The following is a 24,016-nucleotide window of genomic DNA, read 5'->3' as shown; positions in this document are numbered from 1 at the left end:
AGCAGCGGGCCAGTGGAGAAAGTGGATAGGTGAAGTTTCCCCAAGGTCCCGACTTGAAATAGATTTATCTTCAGAAGGAAGGAGGGTCCAGACGCGAGTGGCCAAGCCAGTGAGAAAGAGAGGAGAGTTTTTAAAGAAAGGAGATGGGAGGGGGATGGGGGGGGGGAGAGATATGTAATGTCGCACTTAAATATTATAAGTTCATAAAATATAGGAGCATAATTAGGCCATTCGGCCCATCGAATCTACCCCGGCATTCAATCATAACTGGCCTATCTTTCCCACGATCACCACATCCTCCTGCCTTCTCTCCATAACCCCTAACACTGAACATTGGAGCTCACCGAATGATATGCTGCAATTAGAGTCATAGTCATGGAGTCATACCGTGTTGAAACAGGCCCTGCGGGCCCAACTTGCCCACACCGACCAACACATGCCCCATCTACACTAGTCCCACCTGCCTGCGTTTGCCCCATATCGCTCTAAACCTGGCCTATCCATGTAACTGTCTAAATGTTTTTTTTAACTTTGCGACAGTCCCTGCCTCAACTACCTCCCCCGGCAGCTCGTTCCATACACCCACCACCCTTTGTGTGAAACGGTTACCCCCTCAGCTTCCTATTAAATCTCCTCCCCCCTCCCCCCTCCCCCTCACCCTTCTTGATTCCCCTACTCTGGGCAAGGGACTGTGTGCGTCTACCCGATCTATTCCTCTCGCGAATTGCAATGTATTTAGAAGTATCAGTTCAACAGCTTATCGGATAATATAAGAAAGTAGAAGTTCTGGCGTGGCTCCGTTGCTCTGTGGCGAGCAAGGAGTGTAACCAACGCTTCCCCACGCCCTCCCCATGAAGTGTCTGTGCCTTGACGTCAAGGTGTTCACGTGATACAGTTTGTTACATCGCTCTGTGTTTGGACACATCAGGAACAGCACTGTCCGCTTCAGTTGATCATTCTCGGCATTCTCCAGCCCTGAAAATGCCTTCTGACAAGTCGTTCAAACAGAGAAGAAGCTTTGGTAAGTGGACGTGCCCGTGAGAAACGGAGAGTTTGACAAAATTAGAAAGGAGAGGGGAGGAAAAAGCGAGAAATGTAATGTAGCACTTGGCGAAGAGTCTTGGCTTGTGTCTTTGTTTGTGTGCGTCTCTCTCTCTCTCTCTCTCTATCTCTCTCTCTCTCTCTCCTCTCAGCTGACGAGGGTATGGAGTGATGCCGGCAGACAGCTGCGAAAGAGGGGAGATCACTACTAGAGTACGTGCCGGGGGAGAGGGGGGCGAATCAAGCGATCGGTTGCAAGCAGCCTTAGCTAACAAAGGGACGCTCTCTGCCCGTGTCGTTGGTAGCCCGAGGACAATGCATCACAAATTCTAACCCAACTCCTTAACGCTTAGCATTACAACTGGAACAAAACCTCGATTATCCTCACCCCGTTCTCACCCTCAATCCGTGGCAACCCCAAGTAACTGATTTGCAACCTCTGTCGAAATGACCCAAACACTAACCTGACAGCAATTCCCAGCAAAGGACTTTCAAAAGGATTGCGAATACTTGTTTTTATTGTTACTGTACTTTGGAAGCCATTTTACAGTAAAGTCACCTCCTTTTTCTAAGACCAACTCTCTCGACAAAAGATAAAACCTTTTTGAAGATTTGTTTTGTTTTTGTTCCCATTTCACCACCAATTGGAAACGTAGTTAAACAAATAAGCTGATCTTAGATCATCGGATCTAAGCTACAATGTTTAAACATGTTTCCTTTCTTAACCCCCCCCCCCCCCCCCCCCCCCCCCACGAAATGATATTTTACCGTAGACTTGATGGTGGTATTTTTTTTCTATAATGTCGTTACTTTATAACTCTAAAAGTAACGATGCCCGTTTACTGAAACAATAACTGCGGTGATTATTTCCTCCTCATCTCCCCTGTTCCGGAAGTAATTCTGTTATTTTTTTTAACCATTGATTTAAAATGTTGTTACAATCACAATTTATAAGACAGAACAGTCAGCCGTGACAAATGACGTAAGACGTAATAGATGAATGCATGGTTTGACATCCAGTTATAAATACACACAGTTGGCTGGGAGGGACACTGTGATTTCAATGCAATTTCGTCCATTTTTCGATGGTGCATGCAAAATTACCAGCGGCGTATGGCACTAAAACCAGGACTTTCAAAGCAATAATCCTGAGAGTGAAGGCCGTACGCACAAAAAAAAAACAAATCCAAACTATTTTCTCCTGGAGATTTGGGCGTTGCTTGCTTTTCCTATAAACCTTCTCAAGCTTTAGGCCGCGATAGAAATCCGAGAACATGAAAACATCTGATTTTAGCTACGACGTCATGTTTTTTTTTCCCAGCACTGTACATTATTTTCTCCTCGTCTATCAGTGGGTGAATGGCGACATGTTTCCCACTCCTTAAAAACCCAATCACAGGAATATCGTGATTCACTTAAATTATTTTAATATAAAGTCATCTCTTCCCTCCTCCCCAACCCCTCCCAGTAGGAGCCAAAGCAACCTGTCTTGTTCACTTAATGTCGCTCTGACCCGGGTTAACCGTACAATCATTCCAAGGAATGGGATTGGAGTTTCATTTGAAATGCATCGACACTGAGACAGTGGCACTGCACCGCTAGCTTTTCATTCATGGATTGACTAAATCTGCCAATTTCATTGTTAATATTCTAAAACGAGGGGAAATCGTTGGTTTCATTGAAGACAATGAAACATCTTGGTTCCAATATGGCCGAGAGCTATTGATTGCCCTATGAGCGGTAGTTCATTCTCGAGGCTGAGGCCGTTTGTTTGTTTGCTGGCCTTCACCATGTACTGCCCTCCTTGTCTTGTGATGAAGGCTGGGGTCACGGGAGCACCTTTCTGTTATGTGCCCTTTCCCCACCTGTTACCAAGAACACCCCTGCTGATGTGCAACAACAACCATCAGGTTATTCAACACTACCAACTCCAACTAACCTCCAAACTACCAATTGCCTTGATTGCATTGGGGACTAGGGGGTCATTGGTTTTGTCTTAGCACTTCATAGCTTGTTTGTTTTTATATATTGCACTTCATTATGGTGTTTATTATCGTGTTTACGGAGTACTGCGTTTACAACTCTATTGTGCTGATGCAAGTAAGAATTTCATTGTTCAGTTTTGGGACATTTGACGAACCAAGCTCGGCTTTCAACAAAGACACCGCACACACACGCTCCCCTGGTTAATTGAGGTGACAGATGAAACCCCATTGCCCAGCCAACATTCGGTTACCACCACCTCTCCAATTGAGGGGATCCCAGACCCATAGACAGAACATAACATAGAACAGTACAGCACGGGAACAGGCCCTTTGGCCCACATTGTCTGAGCCAAGCATGATCCCAGGATAGGTTAATCTCCTCAGCCTGCTCATGATCCATATTCCTCCATTCCTGGATAATTTGGCGTCTGGCATATTATTATCTGGAGTAGTTAGAACACTATTCACTGTTCCCCCTCATACCTGACCAGTGAAATTTGGCCCCAATCTGCCCGTCTAACGTTGGTAATATGTAGACTTCACGTTTGCAATTTGCAGCGTTCCCTTGGGATTGAACAATACCAGGACCTACAATACTGTGTTTTGCAGTAACCAGTGCAATTGATACCGAATTTGATTCTATCTGATCTAATTAAATAAATCTCCCAGCCTGACAACCTGATCAGTTTAACGTGTTTCTTTTTTCTTTGTGTGGTACAGCTGACCGCGTTAAAGAAGTCCAACAGATTAGAGACCAGCATCCTAACAAGATACCAGTAAGTCAAGTGTGTTGTGATAAGGGTTGAATTGTTTGCTTTGCAACCGGGTAGACTCCTGTTGTTGGAACAAGGCTGGGAATTGATTGAATAAATTGGGGATGGGAGTAATGGGATGAGTGCTGTTTAAAAGGAACATCATGGTTGAAGGGCCGAATGGACGGCAGTCCAGGTCATTTACCAATGACTGAGTTAAAGTATGTATTAATGTTCTCTGGTTTGTTTTATGTGGGGGGTGGGCGGGGAGGGTGAGGGGGTTGAGGGAAACTTTTTTTCAATCTCTAACCTTTCCGGAGATGCGACTGTTTTCCGGACCGTATCTCCAGTCACTCTGCGGCCTAACATCATGGAGCTGGAGGCCTTGCTCGGGTCTGGCTTTGAGCTGAACCGTGGGGCCGTGGACTTACCATTGGAGCCGATTCTTTGCCTGGGATCGACACTCCAACTGCGGCCTGCGGACTTTAACATCAAGGAGCTCGCAGTCTCGGGTAAGAGACCGAGTCTGGAAGCTCCAAAAGCCGCACGACATTCGACTAGCCCCGACCCGGGGTAGATCGCCTGGCGCAGGGGGAGCTGAGATTCCCCCCAATGCAGGAGCTTGATCGCCTCAACGAGGAGGCCCTCCGCCAGCTACAGGAGTAAGAGCATCCCATCAATGGAAGGTTAGAGGCCCCCGGCCGCGGGAGAACAAAGAAGGGAGAGATTGATCTTTTTTTCGCCTTCCATCACAGTGAGGAATGTGGAGGAGTCACTGTGGTGGATGTTTATATTAAAATGTATTTTGTGTGTTCTGTTGCTTTGTAGTGGTATGACTATATGGCAAATCTAATTCCTCAAATGTTGCAAAATATACTTGGCTAATAAAGCATGATTGTGATTATGAAAGGGTTCCCAACCGAAACTTCACCTCTCCATTTTCTCCAGAGATGCTGCCTGACCCCGCTGGCTTACTCCAGCACTTTGTATCTATCTTTGGTATAAACCAGCATCTGAAGTTCCCTCCTAGCCATCATTTCATATCAGTCATTATAAGGTCTTGAAACTGCCCACTGCTTGGGTATGTATTGTGGGCCATGCATTAAATCACATGAATTATCTATTATCTCATATCTATTATTCACACCTTTTTATTATATTAACGTTTTCACCGATTAGCTGAAAGCAGGATTCAGGATGTATTTGCAGACGATAATAATCTGCCTATTTGTTGTTTATTTGTTACCTATTAACTAGTTTTCGAAGTGCCTTCAAATATCTCGCCTGGGTTAGGTGGGTGTACATTACTCGAGAGAATCGAGGGCCAGTGCAATTTCTGCAACCTTGCGACTAACAAATGGGATTGTAACCGGCTTCGAGACGGCATTACATCATTGCTTTTTACCGCATTGCGTTTTGGGAAGGGAGTCGAGGCTGGAGCACGGAGTTAATAACCTCTCTCCGCCGCCGCTCTTCCTGAGAAATTTGATCCTCCCCCAGATGCCAGGAAAAAAACCCTCCCGGCACCGCTATTCAAATTAAAGAGCGCGTTGGAGACTTGTCTTAAAAGGGCCACGTCTCTTAGTTGTTGTAGTAATTGCTTGAACTTCCCGACTGTAAAAAAATAGCAAAAAACTATCTAAATGGTTTTATATTTATGTCATAGAATCGTACAGTGCAAAAACGATAAGCTAGATCTATGCTGACATTGTGTCTGCGTGTATGTATGCATATACTTACACATATATGTGTGTGGTATGTGTATATTATATATATACACCGGTATATATATGTGTATACATTTTGATTTGATTTGATTTGATTTGATTCCTTTATTGTCATTCAGACCTTTCGGTCTGAACGAAATTACGCTGCGAAAAAACACACACACGCACATACATATACATACGTGTGATAGACACAACATGCTAAATCTGAAGAAGGCTTGTTTCCTTCTCTCCAAAGATGCTGCCTGCCCCGCTGAGTTACAGTGTGTGTAAACGTGTGTGTGTGTGTGTGGTTATTGAGTCATGCAGCACAGAAATGGACTCTTAACTATTAGGCACCGCTCTGTACAAAACCCATTTTCCGGCGTTTGGTCTGTAACTTTCTATGCCTGGGTGATTCGCAGATTCATCCAGATGATTCTTACACTCAGTGGAGTACCTGCCTCCACTAGTTATTGAGGTTTTTGGGATTCTTGTGATTTCAGTTCACTGACATGCGCGACTCCAAATGGTATCTAAAGTGTTGCTTTGCCAGTTAACCAGTAATCTAAAGAAATGTGGTGATCTAAAGGACGTACATTTAGAAAGGAGATGAGGAGGAATTTCTTTAGCCAGAGGGTGGTGATTCTGTGGAATTCACTGCCACAGACGACTGTGGAGGCCAAGTGTTATGATATTTTCAAAGCTGAGATTGACAGATTCTTGATTCATGTCAGAAATTCCAGGGAGAAGGCTGGAAAATGGGGTTGAGAGGGAAAGTTAGATCAACCATGTTTGAGTGGCAGAGTAGACACGATGGGCCGAATGTCTTAATTCTGCTCCTATGACTTATGGACTATCAACTATCTTATCAACACAGACGTTTTAGCTCATTGGAGCCATCCTGGCATCCCATTGTTCCTTCATCTGTCTCCTTCTATCACCCTATCCCTGACATTAGTAATCTCCCGTAACAGCCCATGGTGATCAGGGTATTGATGGAACTGTGGAATTAGCACAGAAGAGGAAATGAGGCCTGGGGCAGAAGACCCATGATCATATAGAATGATGGGACAGGATTGAGGGGCTGAATGTTTCCTTCTCCTGATTTTGTGCGCTCTTCAGGCTTGTCTTTGATTTATTTTGCCATCAACTTGCACTGAAAGTGGCCAATGAGCCTGCCAGCATGTCTTAGTGGGATGTGGTAAGAAAGTGAGGCACTTCAGGAAACCCATGTAGTTTAGACCAGGGGGCCTCCAAACCTTTCAGCATGAAGGCGCATTTTTGTGGGCCACACTGACACACTCGCTCACTCACACACACACCCACCCACCCACACACACACAGACACACACACACACACACACCCACACTCACACACACACACACCCACCACACACCCACCCACACACATACACTCACCCACTCACTCACTCACTGGGCCACCACCGTCACTGATCTTCACAGTCTCCCCGGGATCATCGCCGGTAACCTGTCAGCAACTGCACACAAACCCTCATCTTGCTAGCCCACGGCAAACTGACAATTATTTTCCCTCGCTGCCACAGAAGCCGCTAAACAGCCTGTTGCCCAGAACGTGTTAAGAGCTTGTGACGGGCCGGATAAAATCTCGTGGCGGGCCGGATGTGGCTCGCGGCCAATAGTTTGGAGACCCTTGGTTTAGACCAAGTAGCTTCTCCAATGTCTTATGCAAGATTAAAATTTTGGACATTACGTGGGTACATCATATGTTGTTCAACTTTCCTCTGCCTTGGTTTTGTTATGGCTTCTATTCTATCAACGTATTTACCGAGACTCTGTTTTGATGACAGGTAATCATTGAGCGATACAAGGGAGAGAAACAGTTGCCAGTGTTGGACAAGACCAAATTCTTAGTTCCGGACCATGTCAACATGAGTGAACTTGTCAAGATTATTCGGTAAGTGTAAGCTTCTTGTTTGTCGGGAAGGGGGCACTGCGATGCAGGTAGAGTCGTTGCCTTACAGCACCAGAGACCTGGGTTCGATCCTGACCGCTGGTACTGTCTGTAGGGAGTTGGTATATTCTCCCTGTGACCGTGTGGGTTTTCTCAGGGAGCTCTGGTTTCCTCCCACACCCCAAAGACGTGCAGGTTTGCAGGTTAATTGGCTTCTGTAAAATAGTAAAATTTAGTGCTAGTGTACGGGGTAATCGTTGGTCAGCGCAGACTCGGTGGGGCCCAAGGGTCCGTTTCCACGTTGTATCTCCACAGTCTAAGGACTAAAGGGGAATTGAGAAACTTATCCACCAGGTTTGGAAATGCAGAACATTGACCAGGATTTGGTATAAAATCAGTTCAGAAGAGGAAAGAGGTTACTGTATGTCCCAGCTAATGTAACTATGGTACTTTATTGTCACATGTACAGAGGTACAATGTAATTCCTTTTTTACATAAAGTTCAGTAAAATTACATAAGCACAATCTTAGTTAAGTTCAAGTGTACAGGAATAGTACACTGAGAGAGCATACAAGAGTTGCTATGTTTTAGTGCCATTTTTCACGTTGTCAAACCGGAATGGGTGCAAAGATTTACGAGGATGTTGCCAGGACTCAAGGGCCTGAGCTAAAGGGAGAGGTTGAGCTGTCTAAGACTTTATTCCTTGGAGCGCAAGATGATGAGGGGTGATCTTATAGAGGTGTACATAATCATGAGAGGAATTAGATTGGGTAAACACACAGAGTCTGTGGAATTCTCTGCCTCAGAAGGCGGTGGAGGCAGGTTCTCTGGATGCTGTCAAGAGAGAGCTAGATAGGGCTCTTAAAAATAGCGGAGTCATGGGGGTATGGGGAGAAGGCAGGTACGGGGTACTGATTGGGGATGATCAGCCATGATCACATCAAATGGTGGTGCTGGCTCGAAGGGCCAAATGGCCTACTCCTGCACCTATTGTCTATTGTCTTGCTCAGTCGGGGACTTGAGAACCGGAAGACGTAGGTTTAAAAGTGAGGGGGATAAGATTTAATAGGAACCTGAGGGGTAACTTTTTCACACAGCACAGTGGTAGAGTTGCTGCCTCACAGAGTCAGAGACTCGGGTTCGATCCTGACTACGGATGCTGTCTGTTCTCCCTGTGACCATGTGGGTTTTCTCCAGGTGCTCTGGTTTCCTCCCACATCCCAAAGTGCAGGTTTGTAGGTTAATTGGGCACTGTAAATTACCCCCAGTGTGTGTATCCTACGAAAGTGTTAGTCTACGGGAATCGCTGGTCGGCGTGCTTGGTGGGCCGAAGGTCCTGTTTCCGCGCTGTATCTCGAAACTAAACTAGAATGCAAAAGTGGGATAACATAGAACTAGAGCCAATGGGTGATTGATGGTCGGTGTGGACCTGGTGGGCCGAAGGGCCTGTTTCCATGTTGTATCTGTAAACTAAACAAAACTAATTCTAGCCAAACCATTTGAATTGCCATGACTTTGAGGTCTATGGCGCAGGCGCGGACCTGGTATGGATGTGTACAATAATCATATGGATATATACAATGGATAATATACAATAGTAGTAATGCACATTTTTAAAACTGCCATTCAGCCGTATCTCATTGGACATTGGAGCTTGTTTTTCAAGTGTAAATTTCATTAAATTCAGAAATCTAACCCTGAACGCTGTGGCACGTGATTCCTGATCTCATGCCCCGTCTGAAAACCATTTGCTAGCGCAGTTTAGTTTCCTTTAGGGATACAGCATGGAAACAGGCCCTTTGGCCCACCAAGCCCATGCCGACCATGGAACACCCGTTCACTGGTAGTATGTTATCCCACTTTCCCAACCTACACGTTAGGGGCAATTTACAAAGGGACAATTGACCGAAAAACCCGCACGTCTTTGGGATGTGGGAGGAAACCGCTGCACCTGGAGAAAACCAACCTGGTCACAGGGAGACAGCACCCGGGGTCAGGATGGACTCTGGGTTTCTGGTGCTGTGAGACAGTAGCTTGACCACTGTGCTGCCCTAAAGACTTAAGCACAATTCTTCCCTGGAACAACATGAAGTAAACAAAGAAAGAAGAGTAAGAGTGAAGGAGAAAATGGGACAAGTTGCTGAGGATCGACGGTCTGGATGAAATTACGTGGAATGAGCTGATGGTACATAGATAGGTTGTGAGTAGTTTGTAGAGAGGCTTCAAGGGTAAAGCGAGTGGCACAGTGCGCAGCGGTAGAGTTATGCCTTACAGTGCCAGAGACCTAGGTTCCATCCTGACTACGGGTGTTGCTTGTACGGAGTTTGTACGTTCTCTCCGTGACCATGTGGGTTTCCACCTGGTGCTCGGGTTTCCTCCCACAATAACCCAAATGGTAAATTATCCCTAGTATGTAGGATAGTGCTAGCGTACGGGGTGATCACAGGTCGGCTCAGACTCGGTGATCCACGCTGTATCTCTAAAGTCTAAAGGACAAGATAAAAGATGCAACAGACTATAATGTGGAGAAAATATCCAGCCATCCACTTTGGAAGAAAAGAATAGTCAAAAATTGGTGTTCGGTTCTGAGAAACCTGAAGTACTGGTATTCAGACTGGATGTGTGTCTTTCTATACAAATGATTGAAAGTTAACCTGCAAATCCGGACCTCAAGTGCGGTCTGTATGGAGATTGCCCATTCTGCATGTGACCATGTGGATTTCCTCCAGCATTTTGTGTCTGTCCTCAGATCTCTTCCATCCTTTCCCACTGTATTCGTATCTTCCTGTAAATGTGATGACCACAACCAACTACCTCCTCCGGCAGCTCGTTCCATACACCCACCACCCTTTGTGTGAAAAAGTGACCCCTCAGAATCCTATCAAAATCTTTTCCCCTTCAGCTTAAACCTATGTCCTCTGGTCCTCGATTCCCCTACTCTGGGCAAGAGACTGTGCATTTATCCTGTCTACTCCTCTCATGATCCTATATACATGATCTTATATTATCTACGTGCATTGTGGTTACAGACCTGTTATGCTGCCGCAAGTGAGAATTGTCAGTCCATGTGACAATTAAACACACTTGGACTCTTAACTCTTTAAAGATATTCCTCAAAGCCTGCTGTTTAGACCATGCTTTCAGGACGGTGCTGATCTTTGATAACAACCTCATAAACCCATGGAATTTTTACCCACTTGAAGGACAATAAAGATATAAACTAATTAAATGTCAACCAGGCAATTATCGTGAGCTGTATACGACGGGCTCCACAGGTGATCTGAGCAAAACAGTTCGGAAAATTTGTTTCAAGGTTCAGCAATTTTAAAATGCCAATCTTTTTCCAGAAGGACCGTGGGTGTGGCAACCCCGGGTGGCAAACAGCGCTGCTGAAAGTAGCACAGTTGCTTCGTAGCATTTATTCCTCTCATGATTTTATACACCTCAATAAGATCACCCCTCATCCTCCCGCACTCCAAGGAATAGAGTCCTTGAACTCCAATGAAAATCTGTGGAGGTAAATTGATAGATGCCAATTCAGATGGGACCCTTCCTCAAACTGAAGGGCCTTTTGGTTTTGGTAAGTTATGGTATAAACAAGCTTCTGCAGTTCCCTTCTACACAGTCTTTTAGCTTAGTTTATTTTAGTCTGGAGATACAGCCTGGAAACAGGCCTTTGTGCACCAAGTCTGCACCGACCAGTGATCACCCACCCTCCAGTTCTACCCTACATACTAGGGGCAACTTACGTACAAACCTGCACGTCTTTGGAATGTGGGATGAAGCCGGAGCACCCGGAGATAAACCCAGATTCTAACCCTCACTTACATACGAGGGCAATAGTTGGGGAATACATGTGTGTGCTTCAGTAAGCATGCTCGTGATTTAGAATGTAATTCAGAGATATCATGGGGGGCGTACTGAGCTTTTTTAAAAAAACAAGAAAATAGAGCTGAAAATCTAGTTGGAAAAATAACTCAGCGGGACAGTCTGCATATGGAGGGAATGGACAGATGACATTTTGGGTGAGGGCCCTGCCCCGAAATGGTTTTATCTTGCACTAAACATTATTTCATTATCATGTATCTGTACATGAGAATAGGTTGATTGTAGCCATGTATAGTCTTTCTGCTGACTGGATAGCAACAAAAGCTTTCACTGTACCTCGGTACACATGACAATAAACTAAACGGACATTCTGTCCATTCCCTCCATAAAAGCTGCCTGACCTGCTGAGTTACTCCAACACTTTTGTGTTCTGTTCAGGATTCCAACATCTGCAGTTCCTTGTGTCTCTCTGATAATCTAGTTATTCTTTATTGTTGAAAGTATTTATGACCATCAATAAGTGGTTCTAAACATCTTCTCACTCTTTGCCCTAAAGATCAGTCAATACTCTGGAGAAAAGAGTCCTAGGTAAAAATGTAAAAAACACTGCAGATGCTGGAAATCTGAAATAAAATTTAAAAAAATGCTGGAAGCACTCAGCAAGTCAGGCAGCATCCGTGGAAAGAGAAATTATTAATATTTTTAAAAAAGGTTTTCTCGTTCCTGGTCCTGATGGATGGGCTAGAATTAGAACCATAAACATTAGCTTGGGTAATTAGACTTTAGTGATCTTCTTACAATATCCTACATACGGGGCAATTTACAATTTTATTTTACAAAAGCCATATTAACCTACAAACCTGTACGTCTTTGGAGTGCGGGAGGAAACCGGAGGTTCCGGAGAAAACCCACGTGATCGCAGGAAGAACGTACTTACTCCGTAGTCAGGACTGAACCCGGGTCTCTGGCGCTGTAAAGCAGCAACTCCACTGTTGCGCCACCGTGCCGCCCCCTATCATCTTTAATCATCATCTGAGTTTTGTAAATATTTTATTGCCCCTTCTCCACATCCTCTCGAAACACCTTCCTTTCTTTATGGCCCCTTTCAGGAAATAAAATGCTTCCAAATGCCTAAAGGGAACTATTTGAGCCAATGATAAAATTGAGACAAAACCAAAGAAGGATTTATTAATTTAGGTGGGCAGGTTTGGGGAAAGATGGAGGATTTAATGATGAAGTGGGAGGGAGAGAGAGAGAGAGAGTGTTGGAGTGATCTAGGGAAGGTTTAGGGTTTCCAGACTTTGTGTTGTTCATATATCCACTAGAAGTGGAATGAAGAATGGAGGGGGTGGTGTGAGGGATGCTGGTGGTGGGAATTGAAGGAATGCAGAGTTCTCCAAGGGTTGTGGGAAGAGAGCAAATTATTGGATTGAAGGTCACGGACGTAGTGGAAATTTTAGTTTAGTTTGGAGATACAGTGCGGAAACAGGCCCTTCGACTCACCGAGTCCATGCCGACCAGCGATCACCCTGTACACAAGCACTATCCTAACGCACACTAGGGACAATTTCCAATCTATACCAAAGCCTATTAATCTACAAACCTGTACATCTTTGGATGTGGGAAGAAACCGGAGCACCAGGAGAAACCCCACGCATATCACCGGGAAAACGTACAAACCCCTTGCAGACCACGCATCTGTAGAGTTGCTGCCTTTCAGCGCCAGAGACCCGGGTTCAATCCTGACATCGGGTGCTGTCTATATGGAGTTTTACGTTCCCCCTGTGACCACGTGGGTTTTCTCCGGGTGCTCTGGTTTCCTCCCACGCTCCAATGATGTGCAGCTTTGTAGGTTAATGGACCTCTGTAAACTATCCCTAATGTGTAGGATAGAACTAGTGTGAGGGTGATCGCTGGTTGGAGCAGATTATTCATAGAACACCCTCAGGAAAAGTTGGATGGCTTTCATCATAGAATCTGATGGATTGGAGTGATCTTATACGGCAAGATATATCGTCATTGAAATCGGAGGGTTAGGTTACTGATTTTTGTCATGTGATTTGAAGCCAGCTGCTATTTATTAACTAAAATAACCTCTCTCCTGTTGTTGGTGAGCATCTGACGTGGAAGTTTATCTCACAGTTCTAGAGTAGCGAAGGAATGGATCACTAGGAATGACACCAACATCTTGTAAATCTGTAACACAACGTCCTAACTTCTAGACTCATGAGTCACTGGAGGAGACATTCTGGTTTTTGACACGGTGAGGTGGATCTTGTCCGTGCTGGGAATTTTATAAGTTCCCTAGTAAACGAGGGGGGCCACAGTGGCGCAGAGGTAGTGTCGCTGCCTCACAGTGCAAGAGGCCTGGGTTTGATCCTGACTACAGGTGCTGTCTGTATGGAGTTTGCATGTTCTCCCTGTGACCGCGTGGGTTTCTCTGGGTGCTCAGATTTCCTCCCACACTCCAAAAGACGTGCAGGATTGTACAGTCGTGCAATTTTAAAGTTAATTGGCTTCCATGAAATAGCCCCTAGTCTGTATTTAGTTGAGTTCAGTTTTAGTTTAGAGATGCAGTGCAGAAACAGGCCCTTCAGCCCACCGAGTCCATGCCAACGAGCGAGCCCTGTGCACTAGCACTATCCTACACCCTTGGAACAACTTACAATTTTACCGAAACCAATTAACCTACAAGCCTGTACGTCTTTGGAGTGTGGGAGGAAACCAGAGCACCCGGAGAAAACCCACGCATGTCACGGGGAGAATGTACAAACTCCGTACAGACAGCATCCGTAGTCCGGATCGAACTCGGGTCTCTGGCTCTGTGAGGAAGCGGCTCCATCGCTGCTCCACCTTCTAAACGAAACGAAAGTAAAGTTAACGAGTGAAAACTGCACTGACCGTGCTGCTGCTCGGTGACGTCCCACAACACCGACACCCCAGGAACCTCTGGCTGCTCAACAAGGAGACTTGCCTAGAGTTTTATCTCGTTAAAGCAAAGATAGGGGCGGCACGGTGGTGCAGCGGCAGAGTTGCTGCCTCACAGCACCAGAGACCCGGGTTTGTTCGTGGCTACGGGCCCTGTCAGTACGGAGTTTGTACATTCTTCCTGTGACCGCGTGGGTTTTCTCCGGGTGCTCCGGTTTCAATCCACTCTCCAAAGACGTACAGGTTTATAGGTTAATGGATTTCAGTAAAGATTGTAAATAATCCCTAGCCTGTAGGATATTTAGTGTGTGGGGCGATCACTGTGGACACCGAAGGGCCTGTTTCCACGCTGTATCTCTAAACTAAACTACAATCATATGTGTAGGAAAGATAGTCAAGAGTCAAGAGTGTTTTATTGTCAAATGTCACAGATAGAACAATGAAATTCTCACTTGCTGCAGCACAACAGAATATGCAAACATAGTATGATATGACAAACGATAGCGAGAAAAGAAAAGCTCTGTGTCTATATAGATACATACTCACAGCATACCCACATATATGTATATATATATATATACACACACACACATACACACATCTTAAAAAAACAAACAGGACAGTGCAACAATAATAATAATAGTCTATTGTACTTCAGAGCCTATATGAGGTTGTAGTGTTTAATAGCCTGATGGCTGTAGGGAAGAAGCTGTTCCTGAACCTGGACGTTACGATTTTCAGGCTCCTGTACCTTCTTCTCAATGGCAGTGGTGAAATGTGTGTGAGGCCAGGATGTTGTGGGTCTCTGATGATGTTGGCTGCATTTTTTGAGGCAGCGACTCCGATAAGTCCCTTCGATGGTGGGGTGGTCAGAGCCGGTGATGGACTGAGAAGGAACTGCGGATGCTGGTTGAAACTGAAGATAGACACAAAAAGATGGAGTAACTCAGTGGGTCAGGCAGCATCTCTGGAGAAAAGGAGTAGGTGGCGTTTTGGGACGAGACCCTTCTTCAGACCCAATCACATGGTTCATGGGGATTGTAGATTTCCATGTTTCTATGCGGCTGTAGTCCCCGACTCCACCATGATCATTCCAATCTCTACACAACCAAGTAGGTCTATGAATCAGCCCAAGGTACTAGGAGGAGGAAATTGCTTCTTCCAAAGTTATCTATCTTTCTTTTTTTTTAAATCAAAGAGGAAAAGTTGGAAGGCCATGATGTTTGTATTGGAAGGTATTTTGTGTCAACAAGCCATGGAAGGTACGTTGGGTGCTCAGATGTTGTGTCTGGAGTTCAGCCAAATGACCACATGTTCCAAGTGGAAGTCACTGGATACTTGTTGATGGGAGAAATCATTCTAGTGTAAAGAACGTCACCACAAATTATTAACCCTTCCTATGAATTGGGGTAGGAAGGAAAACAAAATCGTGCCGCTAAATGTTAACTGTTGGAAATTTTGGAGAGCAGGAACATAGTACGCAGAAGAGGCCCTTCAGCCCACGATGTCCGTGCTGAACGTGATGGCAAGTTAATGTAATCTCCCGCATTTCCGTGTGCAGGTCCACCACCGATTTTCCGCCAACTGGTGATCCGGCCCCCACCTGTAATCCGGACAAACCCCCCCCCCACTCAAGGCCGTGAACTCAGCAAAACGGATAATCCAGAATTGTTCTAGAACCAAGGGTGCCAAAATATCGTTGGTAGACCCGTACTTATCTAAAAGCCTCAAACTCTGCTGTTGTATCTGCACCCACCACCGCCCCTGACAGAACGTTCCAGACACCCATCGCTCTCTTCAACAAAAAAAAAACCATGTCCCACATATCTCCTTTTAACTTTGCTCCTCTCACCTTTAAGCTATGCCCTCTAGTCTTTGACATTTCCACCCTGGAAAATGGTTCAGATTGTCTACCCTATCTATGGGTGAATGAAAAAACAAAAAATCGTATTTTAATTCAATTCAGCAAGCCATTAGAGCAAATTACCTCCCCTGGAAGATTGTTCCACACACCCACCACCCTAGGAGTGAAAAAAAGTTGCCCCTATTAAATCTTTCCCCTCTCAGCTTCAACCTATGTCCGCTGGTTCCTGGGACCCCAGCTCTGGGTAAAAAGACTCTGTGCCCTACTGTGGGTAAAATAATTGAGAATAGCCTCTATTCTTGTATTAAAGATTTCAATGCAGAGTGAAAATAAGCGTCACCTGGCTGTTACTGAAGCTTTAGCTACAAAAAGAAAACAGCCATGAAAAAAAAATGCCCCTTCAGTCCCTATTAAATCTTTTCCCTCTGATATTAAACCTATGTCCTTGTTTTCCAGAGATGCTGCCTGACCCGCTGAGTTTCTACAGGACTTGTGTCTTATTTTAAAGCATTTATCATTTCCAAGATTGCATTTAACACCTCCCCATTTCCTTTCCTTTCCTTCCCTTCCTCCCCTCTCCTCTCTCCTCCTCGACCCCCCCTCTCCCATCTCCTCTGACCCCCCCCCCGCCCCTCCATTTATCCATACAAAAGATAGACATAAAATGTTGGAGTAACTCAACGGGCGAGGCAGCATCCCTGGAGAAAAGGAAGAGCTGCTCAACCTATCCTCACCAAACTCCAATTGACAAAAATCCTTAATTAAAGTGGGTGCCCGAACATATGTAATTCCTTGGCGGGTTTTTACCAATCTCAAATTTAAAAAAGATAATGAAGCCTGCGGCTTTAAGTGCATTTAAACGCTGACCTCATCCAATGTTAGTAGAACAAGCTGGTGAAGCTAAGCTGGGGTTTATTTTGTTTCTCGACTGGACGTGAATTATTCTCCTTCCCTGATTACTCGTGGGCTAAGAGACAGTTTGATCCAATGCAGACGACAATTAAGAATCAACCACGTGTCTCTGGGTTTGAACAAACCTATGGGGTGGGGCAAGAACATAGGACTCTACTCTTCACAGGAGCTCTTCAGCCCACAATGTCTGTGCCAAACAAAATGCCAAGATAAACAACTCATCTCCAGTTTTAGAGATACAGCGTGGCAACAGGCCCTTCGGCCCATCATGTCCACGCTGACCAGCAATGATCCATACACTAGTTCCATCCTAAATTCTTGGGACAATTTACAGAAAACCAATTAACCTACAAACCTGCACATCTATGGAGTGTGGGAGGAAACCAGAGCATCCAGAAGAAACCCTCATGCAACATACAAAATCCGTACAGACAGCACCTGTAGTCAGGATCGAACCTGGATCTCTGGCGTTGTGCCACTCTGTACCCCCCCATAGAAGAGAAACAGAGCTCACCTTTCAAGTCGAGGATAGTTTCCAACATATGTCTTTATTTCAGTTCTTCAACATATGCCCTTCAAAAATGTTTTTCAACCTTAACCAACCTTCCCCTTTTCCAAATCGATCTACACTGAAATAGTTAAACGCTTCAGTAAAATAAACCGACGATTGTAATCTGAGAATGGGATCTGGTGTCGGGTGGACATAGCTGGAGGCATTTTTGATCGTTAATAGCTGAACATTTTGGTTCAAAATAATAACCTGAACTGGTAAACACATCAAATATTTACGCAGTTTTTAAAAGTGTCTGCTCTGCTGTTAGAGAATACACCAAATTGCATGATAGGGTGTGAGCAAGTGCCGTATTTATTACCCTTTGCATGTTGTGTTCAGCCCAGGCTTTGAGCCACTACTGCCTGTGTGGCGAGTTAGAGAGTTCCAATGGTTCCCAGGAATCAGTAGGTAAACGCTATGGTGAGTGATTGTCGGCACTGGACCTGTACTCGTTGTAGTTTAGAAGAATGTGGGGGGGGGACCTCATTGAAACATACAGAATACGATACGATAGGATAGAACTTTATTTATCCCAGGAGGGAAATTGATCTGCCGACAGTCATAAATCACAAAATACATGAAACATGAAATTAAGGCGACGAGTGGAAAGGATTGGGGATGTGCAAATATCGGGGGGGGGGGGGGATGTGGGCGTCTCAGTCCACCCCATGACAGAAGGGGGAGGAGTGAAAGGCTTGGATAGAGTGGATGTGGAGAGGATTTTTCCACTAGTGGGAGAGTCTAGGGGATCATAGCCTCAGAATTAAAGGATGTTCTTTTAGGAAGGAGATGAGGAGAAATTTCTTTAGTCAGAAGATAGTTCCCAGATAGAACAATGAAATGAACCATGAAATTCTTACTTGCAGCAGTACAACAGATAAAAGTGAACATAGTAAACTGTAAACATATAATAAACAAGGAAAAAACACACACAAACAATAGTGCAGAAAGTCAAAACCAATGTCCCCTGTCTGTAGTTCAGAGCTTATTTGGAGGTTGTGGTGTGGTTAAGGCTGGAGGGAAGAAGCTGCTCCTGAACCTGGACGTTACAGTTTTCAGGCTCCTGTACCTTTTTCCCCCGATAGCAGGCGTGAAATGAGAGGGTGGCCAGGGTGGTGTGGGTCTCTGACGATGCTGGCTGCCTTTTTGAGGCAGCGACTCCTGTAAATCCCTTCCATAGTGGGGAGGTCAGTGCCCGTGATGGACTGGGCAGTGTTCACCACTTTTTTCAATCTTTTTACTCCTGGGCGTTCAAGTTGCTGAACCAGGCCGGGATGCAACCAGACAAAACATGAATTACAATCAAGCTGTCCGGAGCATACAGATACAAGATAAAGGGTATTACGTTTGGTGCAAAATAAAGTTCAGTAAAATCCGATTAAAGATAGCTTTAAGATCTCCAATGAGGTACATTGTAGCTCAGGACCACATTCTAGTTGGTGATAAGATGGTTCAGTTGCCCGATAACTGATGGGAAGAAACTGTCTCTGAATCTGGAGGTGTGCATTTTCACACTCCTGTACCTCTTGCCTTTTGGGAGAGGGGAGAAGAGGGTAGAGCTGCTGCGGTACAAGGGCCTGTCCCACTTACGCAATTTTTTCGGCGACTTGACGGCACCTGTCATAGTCGCAGCAGGTCGCTGAAAATGTTCAAAATGTTGAAAATCCAGCGGCGACCAGAGAAAGGTCGCGAGGTGACGCCTGTATGGTCGTGAACAGTCAATACAATACAATACAAATTTATTGTCATTTGAGCCCCAGTGAGACTCAAACGAAATGTTGTTTCCACAGCCATACAAACAAAGACAATGTCCTACAGACATACACACAATTAAATTCACACAAACATCCATCACAGTGAAGCCACTGTGATGGAAGGCAAAGTCTTTTCTCTCCCCTGTTCTCAATTTCTCTCTCGATGTCGAAGCCCCAGGCGGGTGATGATAAGTCCCACGGCCATTTTAGGCCGCGCGGGGCGATTTACTGCCCAGCTCCCGGTCTGAAAGTACAAGGTTGGAACCCCCACGGGCATTGGTGAGTCCCACGGCCATGAAGCCGCGCCAGGTGATGTACGGCCCTGCTCCGGGTTGTTCCAACCCCGCGATACGGGCTGGAGAAGTCGCGTTTGGGAGCTCCAATGAAGCGGTCTCTCCCTAGGACCCGCGAGCTCCCGATGTCCCAGTCCACCGGACCTGCGGCTACAGCTGGAGCCTCCGAGCCCCAGGAGTCGCGTTGCAGCAGCGAGTCACCACCGCTCCCCACGCTCCGAGGCCGGCCAGCCCCACGATGGTGAGTAGTCCGCAGCTCCGCAGTCTCCCGAGCCCCCGGGTCATTCAGGTTGGAGGCTGCTCCACGGTGCTAGGCCCCAACGACAATGGAGACCCTACAGGGAAAAGGTCGGGTCTCCCGGACAGGGAAGAGATTTAAACAGCTTCCCCCCCCCCCCCCCCGCCCCCCACATGTACACATTTAAAAACACTATTAAAAAACACCAAACACTACATTTAACTAGACAAAAAATTTAAAAAAAGACAGACAGGCTGTAGGGGCCGCTGCAACGGGTGAGTCGCGCCGCCGCCTATCACTTATGTCGCCCAAAGAGGCGTACCTTTTTCTGGTCGCCGTTGGATTTTCAAATTTTCGCCGACCTGTTGCGACTATGACGGGCGCCGGCAAGTTGCCGAAAAGAGTGCGTAAGTAGGACAGCCCGGAGACCCAGGTTCGATCCTGACATCGGGTGCTGTCCCATGCAGACATTGTGGGCCGAATGGCCTGTTCCAGTGCCGAACTGTTCTATGTTCTACAACGGTTCAATGAACAACACGTCAGCACAGGGGCTCGAGTAATCTCTCACCATTTTTTAAACTTGTCTTTCCCCTGGATTACTTTTCACATGAACAAAAGAAAATCTTCTACAGAGGCGGTGGGATTATATTACACAGTCTTGCAAAAAATAAATATTTAACTCCACTCAACAGCTGCTGCTTTTGGCTTAATCAGCAGTAAGATTGCAAAGATCTTTTTCTGCCTTTTGTGAGCACCAGTAAATTCAGCTAATGTTTATTTATGTTCAACTGATACCCCAGAATTTGAAACGGATCTCACTATTTTCGGAGTTCTCCCCAGTATCCTGGCCTTTTTAATCTCTTCTTCAGACATCTGCCGAGGACAGATTGGCTACAGCAGGGAAACAGGCCCTTCGGCCCAACTAGTCCGCACCGACCCACCCTGTTCACTAAGCACTATCCTACACACTAGGGACAACTTACAATGTACGGAATTGTACAAATCTTTCTTATCCATATACCTGTCCAAATGTGATAACTATTGGCTTTGGTCGTTAAAACTCTTGCCTTGTGAAGGAATATATTCAGAAATTACTATCTTGGCTGCTCAGCAATTTAGAATGACCTGAAATTGGAAAGTACAAATCCGGCATGTATTGTCTTTATGCGGACTGGTGAAAGGCCTGTCCCACTTTCCCGAGTTATTCACGAATTCTCCCGAGTTTTCACCTTGATTCAAACTCGCAGAATGTTCGTAACGGGTCCGTAGATATATCGTAGCGGCTCGTTATGCCAGCCGTAGGTACTCGGGGCATCAGGTAAGTCGGGACGTTTTTTCCAGCCTGATAAAAAATATCCATGAGTACAAAAAGTCAGGAGGCTGCCCCCAGTACCTACGGCTGGCATAACGAGCCGCTACGATATATCTACGGACTCCGACGGACCCGTTACGAACATTCTGCGAGTTTGAATCAAGGGGAAAACTCGGGAGAATTCGTGAAGAACTCGGGAAAATTTGTGAATGATTCGGGAAAGTGGGACAGGCCCTTTAGCACACAACAAAAGCTTTTCGCTGTACCTCGGCACACGTGACAATAAACTAAACTGAACTGAAACTGCCAATGGTTACACTTTAAAATTCATTAACCTGGTGAGAAGGGAAAGATTTAATAGGCACCTGAGGGAAAACTTATTGTACATGTGACAATAATAAACTAAACTGAGTCTGAAGAAAGGTCCCAACCCGAAATGTCACCTATTGTTTTTCTCCAGAGATTCCGCCTGACCCGCTGAGTTACTCCAGCACTTTGTGTCAATCTTTAAACTAAAAGGAGCGGCACAGTAATGAGTTGTAGGTTAATTGGCTTTGGTAAAATTGTAAATTGTCCCTTGTGTACAGGGCGATTACTGGTCGGAGCGGACTGGGTGGGCCAAAGGTGCCTATACCGGCGCGGACTCGGTGGGCCAAAGGGCCTATACCTGCGCTGCATCTCCAAACTAAACTAAAACTTCAGTAGCACACACCAAGTTTGCAGTGCTTACCATCCCCATTCTTGTGGTCGACGTTTAAAGGTTGTCCTTTCTTTTAGAGTCATAGAGTCATACAGCATGGAAACAGGCCCTTCGGCCCAACTCCTCCACACCGGCCAACATGTCCCAACTACACTAGTCCCACCAGCCTGCGTTTGGCCCTCTAAACCTGTCCTATCCAAGTACGTTTAAGTATTTCTTAAACATTGTGATAGCACCTGCCTCAACATTGTGATAGTACCTGCCTCCGGCAGCTGGTTCAATACACACACCATCCTTTGTGTGAAAAAGTTACCCCTCGGGTTCCTATCACATCTTTCCCCCCTCACTCTGGTTCTCGATTCCCCTACTGTGCAAGAGACTCGGTGCATCGACCCGATCTATTCCTCTCATGGTTTTGTTCTCCCACAGGCGCAGACTACAGCTGAACCCCAACCAGGCCTTCTTCCTGTTGGTCAACCAAAGGAGTATGGTCAGCGTCTCGACCTCCATCTCGGAGATCTACGAACAGGAGAAGGACGAGGACGGCTTCCTTTACATGGTCTACGCCTCTCAGGAAACCTTTGGGTGCTGAGGATCGATTCAAGCGGCAGACTCACGGCAAAAGATCCCCGCAATTCATTAACTGGTCGTGGAAGAGAGAATTTCACTGTGTTTTTAAAAAAGAAAACAAAAAAAGCAAACCGTCAGGATTTCCATCCTGCATTCTGTCATTCACACGTACTAAGGTCGCATAGTGTACCGGGTGATGTAAAACATTGAACAGCCTTCTCTCACTTGTATCTATATGATTGGCAATTGTTTATTTGCTACTTATTGGTCTTCATTTTCGTTTGTGTTTTTTTATTTTTCATTTCTTTTTTGTAATTAAAAAAACAAATGTGATTTAATGCATGGTCCACCATACGCAAGCAGTGAGGAGTTTCAAGACCTTATGACGACTGATATGAAATGATGGATCGGAAGGAACTGCAGATGCTGGTTTACGCCGGAGATAGGCGCAAAATGCTGGAGGAACTCAGGGGGGTCAGGCAGCATCTCTGGAGAAAAGGAAGAAGGGCCTCGACCCGAAACGTCACCCATTCCTTTTCTCTAGAGATGCTGCCTGACCTGCTGAGTTGCTCCAGCATTTTGCACCTATCTTCTATGAAATTATGGAAGCTGTCTTGGCCGGAGACAGTGAGAGAGGGAAACATATACATAGCTATATATGTTAAAGAAAATGTATCAATGACTTTAGAACTGATTCAAAAGTCCATATTGGTACTGAGAGTGCGGAGATCGGGTGTTGGAGGGAAGGGGTGTGTGTGTGTGCGTGTGTGTGTGGGGGGGGGGGGGAATAAGTGGAATGCAAAAAGCAACTTGAAACAGCGTAATGCTTTTTCCTGGTGTTCACAATCAGCTATTTTATGTAGAATTTGCTTTTAATGCACTTTATAAACAACACGGGTGTTTAGGAAGACCCACAAACTCTCACGTTGCAGCATAAACCAAGCAAGTTTTTAACGTAGATGACCAGCGACTGTTTATTGTGACACTATTATGATTCTTTACTATTTGTGCAATGCTCTCCAATTGCGTTGGGTAATATTTAATTTCTAATGTAGTTACAGCACCTGTCAATGTGTGTGATAAAAAGGAAATAGCATTCATGGAAATTCTCATAATTGTTGATTTTTATTTCTCCTTTTGGAACAAAATGACATAATTTACAAAAAAAAGTCCAATACAAAAATTTTGATTTAAACAGCCCCATGTCTTCTTAATCCATTTTGTATTACGGTAAGGTGGCCTCTCTTCAACCAAAACTTTCTATTACTTCAAAAGAGTTGTTTAGTGTAGTTTTGTTTATTGTCGTGAGTACCAAGGTGCAGTGAAAAGCTTTTTTGTTGCATGCTATCCAGTCAGTGGAAAGTCTATACATGATTACAATCGAGCCCTCCACAGTGTACAGATATAGGATAAAGGGAATAACGTTTAGTGCAAGATAAAGTACAAAGGTCTCCGTTGAGAACTATGGGAGGTCAGGACAACACTCCAATCGGCAAGAGGATGGTTCAGTTGCCTGATAATAGCTGGGAAGAAAACATCCCTGAATCTGGAGGTGTGCGATTTCACACTTCTGTCCCTCTTGCCTGTTGAGAGAGGGGAGAAGATGGAGTGACAGAGGTGAGACTGGTTCTTGATTATGCTGGT

General features: G+C 45.4%; 1 protein-coding gene across 1 annotated transcript; it reads left to right on the top strand.

The window, feature by feature from the left end:
• Positions 1 to 753: 753 nt before the first annotated feature.
• Positions 754 to 23,571, top strand: LOC129707283 (microtubule-associated proteins 1A/1B light chain 3A). The gene is made up of 4 exons (XM_055652203.1): positions 754 to 1,021; positions 3,747 to 3,802; positions 7,317 to 7,423; positions 22,232 to 23,571. Exons 1-4 carry the CDS (start codon positions 982 to 984, stop codon positions 22,392 to 22,394), a joined length of 366 nt encoding a protein of 121 aa, XP_055508178.1. The 5' UTR covers positions 754 to 981; the 3' UTR covers positions 22,395 to 23,571.
• The last annotated feature ends 445 nt before the right edge of the window (positions 23,572 to 24,016 follow it).

The sequence above is a fragment of the Leucoraja erinacea genome, chromosome 21 (assembly GCF_028641065.1).
Source record: "Leucoraja erinacea ecotype New England chromosome 21, Leri_hhj_1, whole genome shotgun sequence".
NCBI classification, from domain to species: domain Eukaryota; kingdom Metazoa; phylum Chordata; class Chondrichthyes; order Rajiformes; family Rajidae; genus Leucoraja; species Leucoraja erinaceus.
Note: the sequence above shows the minus strand (reverse complement) of the source record. Positions and strands in the feature narration are given on the sequence as shown.

Bases quoted from the DNA above. Each gene is read 5' to 3' on its own strand.
- LOC129707283 (XM_055652203.1), top strand. From the start codon at position 982: ATGCCTTCTGACAAGTCGTTCAAACAGAGAAGAAGCTTTG. The intron at 1,022-3,746 runs GTAAGTGGACGT...TGTGTGGTACAG, and splicing joins CAAACAGAGAAGAAGCTTTG to CTGACCGCGTTAAAGAAGTC. The intron at 3,803-7,316 runs GTAAGTCAAGTG...TTTTGATGACAG, and splicing joins AGCATCCTAACAAGATACCA to GTAATCATTGAGCGATACAA.